General features: G+C 44.5%; 1 protein-coding gene across 1 annotated transcript in view; it reads right to left on the minus strand.

The window, feature by feature from the left end:
- Positions 1 to 12,544, minus strand: part of NEK11 (NIMA related kinase 11) — a 106,497-nt gene that overhangs the window by 37,864 nt on the left and 56,089 nt on the right. The window contains exon 11 of the mRNA XM_041003826.1: positions 1,107 to 1,252. Coding sequence (XP_040859760.1) covers positions 1,107 to 1,252 — 146 coding nt within the window. The remainder of the gene's footprint in view (positions 1 to 1,106; positions 1,253 to 12,544) is intronic.

Raw genomic sequence — 12,544 nt, forward strand, 5'->3', positions numbered from 1 at the left:
GAGTAATTTCTTAATAATAATAGCTCATGTCTGGCAACCCAGTAATTTGTTAAGTTCTAGGCACTCTTCCTGTAATGGAGTATTTCACAACCACTCTGTGAGGGAAGAACTATTATTCTCCTATTTTTACACATTACAAATCGGTTGCACCATGAAGCTCAGGAACTTGAGGCAACTCTCTTGCTGGTGACAAAGACCACGCTCTATACAGGTGGTCTGACGGGCAACTCCGTGTTCTAACAGCTGGGCCACAGATGGGGCTTCTGGGGCTGGTAGTTACATTTCCTTCCTTGGTGCTATCTGTTATATATTGTATTCATATGGTTTCCTGTATCAGTGTTATTCTATTTTAAACATCTTAAATTATAACATTAGCAGCTAAAATTGGGCATGCAGTTAGCACGTTGTGCACTTTGCTGTGATAGGCACCGAATGTAGGCTGTCTGACATTGCAAGAGTACCAGTTTCCAATGTGTGTTATGGTGGTGCAGAAGCAAATGGAAAGTGCATTTTCAGTTTATGGCAGCAGGCTCTGTCATTTCCCTGACTTCACTGGCAGGAATGAAAAAATGGTAGAGGAAAGTTTTTACTTTGAATTCTGCATCCCACTCCATTTCATTCTGTACTCATCTTTCTCTTCCTGTCATCCCTTTATTTACCTGACCTACGCACATACCCTACAATTTTGTTTCTCTCTGTCTCTCCTCTTTTGTAGAACTTCTCACTGGTTATGTTAAATATTATGATGCATTGATTAGTCTTCATTAAAAATAAATTACGAGGCCCTGCGTGGTAGCCTAGTGGCTAAAGTCCTCGCCTTGCACATGCCTTGCATGCGCCTGGATCCCATAGGAGTGCTGGTCATGTCCCGGCTTCTCCACTTCCCTTCTAGCTCCCTGCTTGTGGCCTGGAAAGACGGGAGAGGATGGCCCAAATATAATCTTTTCTCCTTATATACCTCTTGCTTTTCCCCTCTACCTATCCCTAAGCCAATCAAAACTCATCACCTGGGTCCATTATGGCAACTCTAATTCCCTCTGTCTCCAGGGAGAGTCTCATCAGAACCTTGGACAGTGCCTGGGCAGCTGGTGGGGCGTGGCATGTACCTGTTGGTTTGTTCTGTTACAGTCCTTGGTCTCTCTGTCTGGTCCTGAGAACAGGATGTCTTCTTCCTGCTCCTCACTTTCTTCAGAACAGGAATCAAATACATCAGTATAATACTCTTCAGCCACAAGCGGGTCTTCTGGAATCTCTGAAAGAAAAAATAAAGGACAAATAGGTGTTACAGTCATCAACATTACCATGACATTGAAGTCCTCAGGTTCTTGCACCAGGTAAAAACAGAGAGCTAACACTTAGCATCCTGGAGGCATTAGTAAACAAGGAGCGACCTTTCCACTAGCGACCACTTTTTGAAGATACAAGAATGAGACTGTGAAATAAGGAGAAATTATTTCTTCAATGTGGAGGCATGAGTTATGACTTAAAAATAAGAGATTTGAGAGTGAACACAGGAAAAGGAGCCCAATGACATGGCACACATAAAGTTTTAACAAAAGTAAGTTGGCGTGGAACTATGTTAACATTTTTCCTGAGAGTTCCTTTTTAAATTTTAGCAGTTAGACCAGAAAAGATGGATAGGAAATATAACAGTGACATTTTGGTAAGCTTGGGGGAAATGTCACAACTGTTTTCTAACAGGCGATGAAGGGCTTTTGAAGTGAGTTCAGTCTGGTGGGTCCTTCATAGCTGGAACTCTGCATTTGAAAAAAAAAATGACTTAAGCTGATGCCAAGGAATGTGAGTTTCTGATGCCATATTATTAGTAATTAAAATAAGGTTGGTGTATATAACAATTTTCAATGAAGAGAAGCCAAGAGCAGATCAGAACAATGCATAACCATGCCAACTCTAATTCATTAATAGGAGCCTAGAAGTGGGGAATTATTCCCGGGCAGAGAAGAGGGAGTTACATAACGAAATTCCATCACGGTAAAGCAGTGGGCATTTCAGACTTTGCACCACACTCCAACTTGCAGACAAAATTATTCCTCTAAATTGTAATGTGAAGCACTGTATTTTAGCACGCTGCTGCTATTTTCTGTCTGGTGGGAAAATGTGTAATTATGGGTCACAACAATCGCTTGGCTGTAACTCTATCACCTCATAGGAGAGAATCCGAGCAAGGACATTCAACTTCCTGAGCTCCATGTTCTCCAGTAAAATCAACAAAAAGGCAATCTAGCAGGGTCCTGTGATGATTCAATAACGCAACTCTTATGAAGCCATCTGTGGGAAGAGAAGCTTCACACAAATGCTGCTCCATTTCCACACCCACAAAAAGGAGCTCTTCATGAACTGATTCCAGAATCCTTTGAAAGTAAAACATTTAATGGATGTAGAATTCCCTGGAAATAAAAGACTTTTAAATCTGTGGCTTATCTGCGGTATCCACCGAAACACAAGAGGCTGTGCAAAGGATTCAAAATTTGTTGGTTCAAAAGACAAAATTTGCATAACTTCGGAGGGTGCACACTGGGTATGGTTGGTTTTCCTGCAGTCATTTTGATGCATGATGTTTTCAGATTTCCAATTTACAAATGAGCATCAGATACATGATTTGTATATAGGAGCTATGTTTCATAAAAAACTTTATTTGACTCACATTGGAATGATAAGATCATCACAGGATGACATCAACATCTCGTGACACAGCACTGGATCAAGTCCCAGCTACTCCGCTTCTAACCTGGCTCCTCATCCCAGGGGCTGGGAGGACCAAGCTGACGGTCAGGTCCTGATAGGGGATGCTAACATATGTTGCAGGATACAGGACCAACAGCATCGCTGGAGGAACAGACTGCCAGGGCAGAGGCGACTGTGACCTTCAAAGAGGGGACTGAACTTCGTTCGCCAAGTTGACAGAAACCTCTCCCAGAGCCCAGCAGCCTTTAGTATAGCCGCTCCTGCACCATTGTAAGAAAATAATCAACTCTGAAACTTGGCTGTCTTGGAAAAGACATTTTGATGATTTCTGAACTTCAACAGGCACTGGGTTGTATTTTTCCTTTTCAATTTTGTTTTAAAAGCCTCCTCTGCCCCCACAGTGAACCATGAAATGGTATATGGGGGTTGTGCCATGAGTCATCCGCTGGGCGGGGAGCACACATCTCAGGGCAGCCAGGCTCCCAGGGGCACCTGTTCCCGTCGCTCATTGGAGCTCAGAAGTTACAGAGAGGGAAAGGGGGAGTGGAAGACCAGCGATTGCTGCCTGCCCTGGTGAGTCACCCCTATTCAAGATTGCCACAGGCCCTGGCTTTGGGGCCCCAGGGAGCCAGTACCCACGTTCCAAATGGCGGCCACATCTCTATTTCATTACAAAGAGCCTGCTTCTGGGCCCATGGGGAGCAGCTGTGATTTCTTTTCCATCACACACAGTTAGAAGGGCCACACGTCTGCAGGAGCCTATTTGCTGAGGAACATTCTCGGTGAAGTACCAAGTGGCCCCAGCCAAATGAACATCTGACGTTCCCAGGCACCCTGTGCATCTCGGAGCACTCAACCTCGCAGTCACCTCTGATCTTCCACCACCAAGATGCTGTCTCATACAGCCTGTGCACATCACACCTGATGCGCTGACCACGTCACGTACCTTGCCTCCGTGACTCCCCCACTACCAATGCAGCGAAATGCCTTACCTTGTTGGCTGAACCACACCTTCCCAGGCCTACCCTTCCCAACAGTGAATTTGTTGGCCCTCACTTCAAAACATATACTGAAAGGGACTCTGGGTAGGCCCTAGGCTGGGTTCAGGCAGTTTTTCAAGTTTTTCCAGGTGACCTTGGTCAAAACTCAATATTTTATAATCTGAACTCACTTTTGTTTTCCAATATCCTTTCTTCAAAGCCCTGTATCTTCTAGAATTGCCCTATCCAATATGGTAACCATTAGAACACAAGGCCATTTGAGTTAAAATTGTTAAGAAGAAATAAAATGGCAGATTCAGTCATACTAGCTCTATTGCGAGTGCTCAGCAGTCACCCTAGATGAGATTCTAGAAGTCCCCCCACACTGCAGAACATCCTACTGGACAGTTCTGTTTGGAGGGTCTTCACTCTGTACATGGAGCTTTCTTGGGCCACAATCTGGTTAGACTTTTGGAATCCCTGCGCTGTGGGGTCACCTCACCGCTCTGCCTCATGTTCAGCCTGTCTTCACCATCACCAAGCCCCATTGAGCAAGGAAAAAAGCAACCCTCCAAGCCCTGGACTTAGCAAGAAATAGGCAGAGTCTATCACACACTTGTCCTTGACCCCTGCAGGCCCCCGGACCACCTCCGAGAGATGACGGAATCAGACCTCTCACCTGTGAGGTCCCTGCCTTTCTATCTTCTTCTACATGACACACATGTAAACATAGCCCTTTCACAGCTGCCCAGCCCACTCTGCAGAAGGGTTAAGCTCCTGGGTCTCCCAGTACCCCACCGTGGACAGTGCCTTCTGTGACCAAGCAGACAAAGTCCACTGTGTGCAGAACAGCACTAATTGCAAGCAGAACAAACATGAAATGTGAACAGCTTGTCTGTAAGTCTTGAAAGTCGAAACAGTTGCTGGTTTTCCATCACTTCAATGCTTTCTTCTGTCACATAATAAGCTAGAGGTTAGAAATATGACCTTTTCTAAAATAAACTCCTAAAACTAGAGCTAAAATTAACTATGTTGATTAGCTTAGCCTACAGCCTCACACATGAGGCTATGAAAAGAAATAATTTTCTTAGCCAAAATGCATATTCATGACCCTTGCTGTTGCTAGGGATAAATTAAGTACAGTACAATACTTTTTTTTTTAATACAGGATAGCAGATCCTGCTGTTAAGTTTTTTTCAGAGTGACATCTCTATTTTTGATCAAATATACTAAAGGTTCTTCACTCCCCGTACACACACACACACCCCACTAGAAATAACCTTGGTGATTTCTTTTGGAAATAGATCTCTCTGAAGCTTGAGACTCTGGGCTCTTGGCTCTGTGTCAAGATGATTCTCCCTCAGGTACAACTATAACATTTCTCTGAACTTTGTGGTTGGAAGAATAAAAGCCAAAACGACTGAGTAAAATTTTTGTCTTTTCACCATTAGATTCAAATACACGAATCCAAGCCAGGAAATCTCTTGTCCTAAAGGCGAACGCAGAGAGGTTGCACAGAGACCCCGAGAGAGCTGGGAAGAACAGCTGGACATCGGCTGGTGTCAGAACACACCTGCTTCTGCTTAGGTCACTGATTTGAGTGCCTTCAGCCTCACGCAGTTTATCTGTGAAGTGGGGATAATAACTCCTCAAAATAAAACGCACTCTAAAATACATGCTTTCAGGTTACCTTCATGCTCTAGGACTTAGAATTTTATGACTTTGAGTAATAGATTTGACCAGTGTCTTGGTCATTGCATGTTATATTACAAAATACCACAGACCGAAGGGCTTAAATAGCAGAAATGTATGCCTCATGGTTCCAGAAGCTGGGAAACCATGGTCGAGGGGCTGCAAGAGCTGGGGCCTGGGGAGGGCTTGCAAAACACTACCCTCTTACAGTATCCTCCCCTGGCGAGAACGAAGAGGCAGAAGGAGTTTCCTCACGTCTCCACTGACTCGGGCACCGGCACCACAACAAGCCCCCCCGATTCCTTCCCCTGATACGAGCCTATGGGGGTGAGTGTTTCAACTTACGGGAGATAGAATGAGCAAGCAGACCGTCACAGTCAGTTCAGTAACGGGCTTGACCAGCGTCTGAGTCGTTTCAGACATCTGTCATCCAGGTGACTTAATAAAATTTGGATTCTGATTGGTGGGTCTGATGGAGCCAGGGATTCTACTTTTTTTTTTTTTTTTTTGGATAGGTTTGAGCATTGTCAAGATGCTGCTGACCAAAGAACCACAACCTGAATAGCAAAGACAGACCACTGCTTTCTGCTTCTGGCTACCAAGCATTTGTGCAAAAGGGAAAATAGACTTGAGACACGCACCAAAGAAAGTAAACTGCCATCAAGTGAAGCACCTGCTTTTCCTCTCTCACTTCTCTAGCTGCATTTCCTCACTGACAGGGGTTCTTTCTTTCACATATATCAGATGCATTTTAGCATCGTGCTTGTTACTGGGGAGAACATCTTACAAACCAAAGATTTCATCTTCCCTAAATCCCATTGTCATAATTTGTCTTTTCCACTTCCAATCTCCAGAAAAAAAAACATTGGTCTCCCATGAATAGCATCCCTTTGTTCACCAGCCAGCTGGAGTCTGTCAAGAAAATTCTAGAAGATACTTACTGGCTTAAGATGCTCTCAGTTCACTAACGTCAAGAGGCAAACCTAACACTGCCTGACAACCCAGTGATCACAAAGAGATCACACTGGGAACCCAGAACATGATGCCATGAGTGTAGCATTCATTGAACATTTCCGTTGCAGTGGGTGTATGCCAAGCACATCAGTGTAGGCACGTGTTTCTGATTTGACTTAGGGAGCGTTTGTTGTGATATTTCTGCTTTTGGTGGCTGATCTGCCCTTTCTTGGTTAGGGCTTTTACTGAATGCAATCTGTCATACTGAGGGAGGAAAACTCAAATTGAAAGGAAAGTTTGTCACCATCTATCAAATCTGGAGAAACTTCCATTTACCTGCTTAGAGAGACAGATTTTGAAGAGCTGTTTACATTTATTCACTAAAGGGGCTGTCAAGTCTCAGATCTGCGGGGAAGGCTGTCAGGGTGAGCCAGCAGCCGAGAGACTCAGAACACAGCTAGTATGGCACTCTTGAGTCCAGAGCCAAGTCCGGAGGCAGAACTGCTTCTTTGGGGATGGTCGGTCTTTTTCTCTATCAACAGGATTGGATGAATTCTACCCATGTTACAGAGTCCTAATCTGCTTAAACTTGAAATATTAATCACATCTGAACACCAACCTTCACAGCAATATCTACACGGGTGTTTGCCACAGATCTGGTTACATGTGGCCAGACTGACTTATCAGAATCAGTCACCACAGGATTTACCTGGGTGTGCTGCAGCTCAGACTCTGTCAGTGTGAATAAAGTCTCCAGGAATAACCCAGCCTTCCCCCTCAGCATGCACATGTCACAGACAACACAATTCCAAACTACTTCCAGGCACACAGCAACACATTCATTACTTGAACGTTGACCTTGGGGCCGAGAGGATGACGAGTCCTTAACACATAGAAACCCCAAACGACTGCCAGAATTGACTGTCCACCTTGCAAAGCAGCTTTCATCTAAATACTCCCAGTGAATTGTCCACAGTGCTCAGGTGGAATTAGTGTCACGGCAATCCTCAGAAAAGGCTCATCATCTCCACTTGGGAATTTTCAAACCTGTCTAATGACCAGGACTGTGTGGGTCAAGATACTGATGACCATCCTGGATCTGACTGGACAGACAGGCCCACCAAAGCGTGCTGCTTTACCTTATTTTCTTTGCTGGAGGTAGGTATTCTGTGTTGTACCAGGTCCACAGGGAAGGTGCCAGTACAAAAAAGCTGAGCGATCCACTAAAATCATGCTCCTTATTGATGGTTACGTGGATGGAGTCATTCAAATGCTCTCCCTGTGACACAAGGAGTCCATCAAGAACGTCACTCAACACATGGCTGTTGATTCAAAAGGTTGAGTCAGGTGGTTGGAGATGTGGATCACGTTGAAGGATCCAGGTGCTCTGGACAGAGAAGAGCTGAGCGTCTGGCCTCGCTCGCCTGGTCTTAGATCAGGTAGGCTGCAGGAGTGTCCCATTAGAGCAACTAGAAACAGATGGGAATGGAGAAAGCCGACCAGGAATCCCATGTCGGCGAGAACAACACGATTCCTCTGGGACAGCCAGCCGCTGAGGATGTTCCGCCTGTGCCTGTTTCTGTTATGTTTGCTTGTGCTTATTCTCCTATCTAGGTGTATTTGGGGGACTAACTGGCAGCCCAAGCCCACTTGGTGTATACTCAATACCTCGGAATACACGCCCCTTTCCCACAACCCCGAGGGGTGAATGCCTTCCACATGGGTGAACGGTTCAGTGCTTCCTCATTCGAGCTCTGCAGAACTCGGTGGAATTACACCACAGTCAAGCCTTGGGACTCTGACAATTCCTTTTTAACTGATAATTCTCAGTCTCTCATCTTAGTGCCTTTCTCCAGGGAACTCATCTAAAACACCTAGATTTTTAAAAGGCAGAGTTGAGTATGGCCAAAGGCAAGAGTGTATGCCGCTTCCCCCACACAGGTGCAGGGGCCTAGCACGGGACCATCTTCCTCTGCTCTCCCAGAACTTCAGCATGGAGCTATAGCAGAAGTAGAGCCACTGGGACTTTAACAGGCACCTGCTGAGTGCTAAAGAAGCACCTTGTGGCTCCACTGCAGCTGCCCTCAATTATTGTGGAAGAAGACGTAGGAATACTGTTCTACAACATCTAACTGGAAATAAAGCATGCAGATTACAAAACTGACACTTTTAAAAAATATATTTATTTTTATTGGAAAGTCAGACATGCAGAGAGGAGGACAGACAGAGAGGAAGATCTTCTCTCCGCTGCTTCATTCCTCAAGCAGCTACAACGGCCAGAACTGCACTGGTCAGAATCCAGGAGCCAGGAGCCTCTTCTGGGTCTCCCATGTGGTGCAGGGTCCCAAGGCTCTGGACCATTCTCCTGCCTTTCCAGGCCACATGCAGGCAGCTGCATGGGAAGAAGAGCCTCTGGGATTAGAATCGGCAGCCATATGGGATCCCAGAGCTTGCAAGGCAAGGGCTATAGCCACTAGGCTACAACACTGGGCCCTCAAAACACACTGTTTTATGTAGAAGAAAGACTATCTGAAATGAAAGACTGGACTTTCAAATATCTGAAAAAAATCAAAATTAAAAATAATTCTTACAAATGATGACAGTCCTCCCTTGCAACTCTGGCCTGGATCAACTCTGCCTGTTGCATCTCTTTGTGGCATGAACCGCGGGATGGAAGGTCCCTGCCTGATTCTCCCTCGCTGCCTCTCAACTAAAGAAATAAATCCTTGAACAAACAACAGGAAGAAGCATGTTAGGAAAATTAATCCAGCTGCTGGATAAATGAGTTAGACATTTCTTAGAGGAAATAAAAGGGGAAATGGATTTGGTATTTTGTAAATATGATTTCTCTTATTTAATCAGTTATAAACTCAGAAACAGCCTAAAACAGTAAAAGCTAATGTTCAAAATGGCATAATTATTATGAAACATTTTATAAGAAAGGTAAATCTAGAAAAACTCAACATAAACACGTAACTATTGTGCTGTCTCAGTAAAATCAGAGGACTGTTTTGAAAAATGAGGAAGAGTAAAATTGCAAGAGTTAAAGTAAAAAAAAAAAATGTTCCCCAGTTCCTATTCTAAGATCTGAAGTAATGGGATTCTCCTGAAAAGTCCCCTGAACTCTCTACAGGATCAGCTAGAGCGTGGCAATGGGACTGTACAGGTTTGCATCCAACGGGTGCTTCTGCTGGGTAACCAACTAGAACTGTGCTGACTCCGTCAGTGCTTTGAATGCTATTATCAAATGCACCTAAAGTTTCAAATGCCATTCAACCAAGGATAATTGTATATCTTCCCAAAAGAAAATTAATCAGAATGAGGCTACGCTAACTTAGGATTACTCGTAACATTACAGAAACTGAAACAGAGTTCATCAGAGCTGGTACAGAACAGCCCATCGGGAGTCCATCTCCGTGATTCTGTGCGCCAAGGCACAGAGCGCATTCCGCTGTCACCAAGTCTCCTGGCCTCGGAAGGCCTTATTGCCATGATGATAAAAGCTGAACATCCACCTGCTGTAATGTGCTGACTGCATTTGCTGAAGCCTCAGCTCTCCAAGGACTCTTCCCCCCGTCTCCCTGGGAAACTGAAAAGTAACACAAAATAATTTATCAGATACTTTGCATCTTCTTTGGGATTCCTCAATGATGAAAAACTGCTGTGCCACCAAATGTTGGAGCCAGGCATGTGGGTGATTGCTTTAAAACCTCCCCAACTCTGCGGAAGAAACACGTGATGAATATACTTCACCTTCACCATAAGATTATTCCTGCAGGAGGCTCTTCCCAAGGCTTTAAGAGTCTTGCCTGTACCCACTTAGCACTTAAAATGTGCCAATTAAAGCACAAAAATGCACCGTCTCAGTATGACTTCAGATGTTCGTGGTCCTTATGAAAATACTGGCAACATTCATTCTGCTTATTGATGATTTCATATCCACAACATTTAAATAGAGTGAGGAGTTTACCTTAAGCACCCTATTCATGAAATGGGCTCCCACTGCTTCGTGGTCTTCTTTTCAGTTTATTAAAAATTGTTTAAACAGGGCAGTACACATGAAGAAATTATTCATGATATCCTGAAATATTTAATGCTGGCCCTCAGTGCCTCAGTTCTTGCCGGCCATGCAGTGCTCAAGAGGGACCCCTGGGAGCATCTGAGTCTTTCAAGGAGTCTAACCTCTACTTCCTCTCATTAGTATTCAGTGGAGTTTTCCAGTGACTACTGGGCAGATACTGTAAGGGGGTAAAATAAATAGACAAAAGAAAGATTCAAGCTGCCTTCCACGAAACCAGCCATTAAAAAAGAAACTTTGAGATGTAAAACAATATCTCTTTGTGTATTATCAGTTTTAACTTTGGCAAACATAATTCATTTTCATAAGAAACACTCCTCTTCTGATGACATGTTAGCCAGTAGGTATTAGCTAAATGGCTACTTTCTAAGTCCTCAGTTGTACTTTCTGATACCGTATATATCTGTAGCTCTAATCCTCCTGAAAAAAACAAGAGGATCAAGACGTCCTGGGACCAGAGAGCTTGGGAATGGCTAACCTAGAGCATGTGCAATCATTGCGAATGCCGTCATTCACAAGGAGCTCCTTGTTCAAGTGACTGAGGTTAACGTCATAGTTAACAAAGCACACAACACCATTTCTGTAGTAACCCTTTCCAGAACAGGTCACCAACTACGAGACAACATCGGCCAGACCCATATTGAAAGACATTCTACAAAATCCATGAGCAGTATTCATCAACAACGTCAAGGTCAGGGAAGGCGATGGAAAGCAGGAAATGTCACAGATTTGAGGAGACTAAGGAAGACACGGTGCATGATTGACTCATGGGATTGTGAACCTAGACATGCTTTCCTTGTTGTGGATTAAACAAAGGGTCATTAGCAATTTGTTATTGACTCTGTACATGTTTGTAAGGAGTTAGCTATAAATTCCAACCAGGAAAATAAACTTTCTTGGCGATGAAGTAACTTGCCCACGTGGCTACTCTTAAGGCCACAATCTAGCAAGTGGGCGAAGCAGCCAGAGGCATAAATGTGAACACTATGGCAAAGACTGCACTGCAAATCACATTTAATGCAGACGATAAGGTGAATTGAACGGTTTCCTGGAGGGTTAAAAATGGAAATATTATTTCAAAGCTATTCTGTGGAACTGGAGAAAACATTGCAACTTGCTATGGCGTTGTCTTGCTGCACGCTCTACGCACTGCGCAAGTTGTATGCCATCTAAGTTATTCTTCTCTAAAGCCCCTAGAATAGAATTCTTCCAGAATTCTTCCAGAATTCACCAGATAGTAAGTGGTTCAAATGAGAAAACAGCAAAATCTGCCCCAGACCTCTTTCTAATACACCGTGGGTTCTGTGATTCATCTATGAATACTTCAGAAATTTTAGTTTTCCTTATTTTGCACACTGGGCAGTAAGGCTACTTGAGGAAAGTGCTGCATTATGCACTTTCTATGCAAACACTGCCTCACTCATCTCAACCATGTGGAATGGCTCCGACGAGCCACTCTGGCCTCTTTGCAGATGTGCCTCTGGGGTCTCCTGGTTTGATCTGCTCATTATCTGAATGGCATGCAGTCAGCCAGCAAGCCCTACTTGCAGTTTCCTGGGCACCAGCTGACCATTTCAGCTTGGCAGGAGGGGTAGCAAGGCCCAGTATTTCCGCCCAATGTGGGGTTCTTCTGCAAGAAGGCTTGTACCGGAGCTGCCACTGCGCTGTTGGAGGCTGTCAAAGCACAGCTTCATGCAGTCTGCTTTCCTCCCTGCTCCTTCTCGCCTGTCAGGCTTGCATTGCGGCCTGTCCACGCCCCACTTAGGTTGGTGTCTTTAGTGTCAATGCACTTCTAACTCTGACCTGCTATCTGCTCCGCAGGGGACCCAGTCAACGTACAACAAATGGGGGCAGGAGGGTTGGATTTTCACATAGAGACGCTGCTAGATCTGTTATGAAAAGATAAAAGAATCCATCAAACCAGTATTTTCTCAAGTTTTGACTTGTAGAAAGTGCTCCCAATGATTCCATGAGGAAACTAAAAGGTCTGCACTCGCAGCACAGACCGTACCGTACACACCCTTTTTGTGCCCATCAAACTCATCCTTAGGCAACAAGTAGCAGGATGTTTCAAACAGTTGATGGAAAATGTGTAACATGAAAAACCATGCCTGAATTTCAAAATTCTTTGGCA

This window comes from Ochotona curzoniae, unplaced genomic scaffold (assembly GCF_017591425.1).
Source record: "Ochotona curzoniae isolate NIBS_2020 unplaced genomic scaffold, NIBS_Ocur_1.0 contig_1302, whole genome shotgun sequence".
NCBI lineage: Eukaryota > Metazoa > Chordata > Mammalia > Lagomorpha > Ochotonidae > Ochotona > Ochotona curzoniae.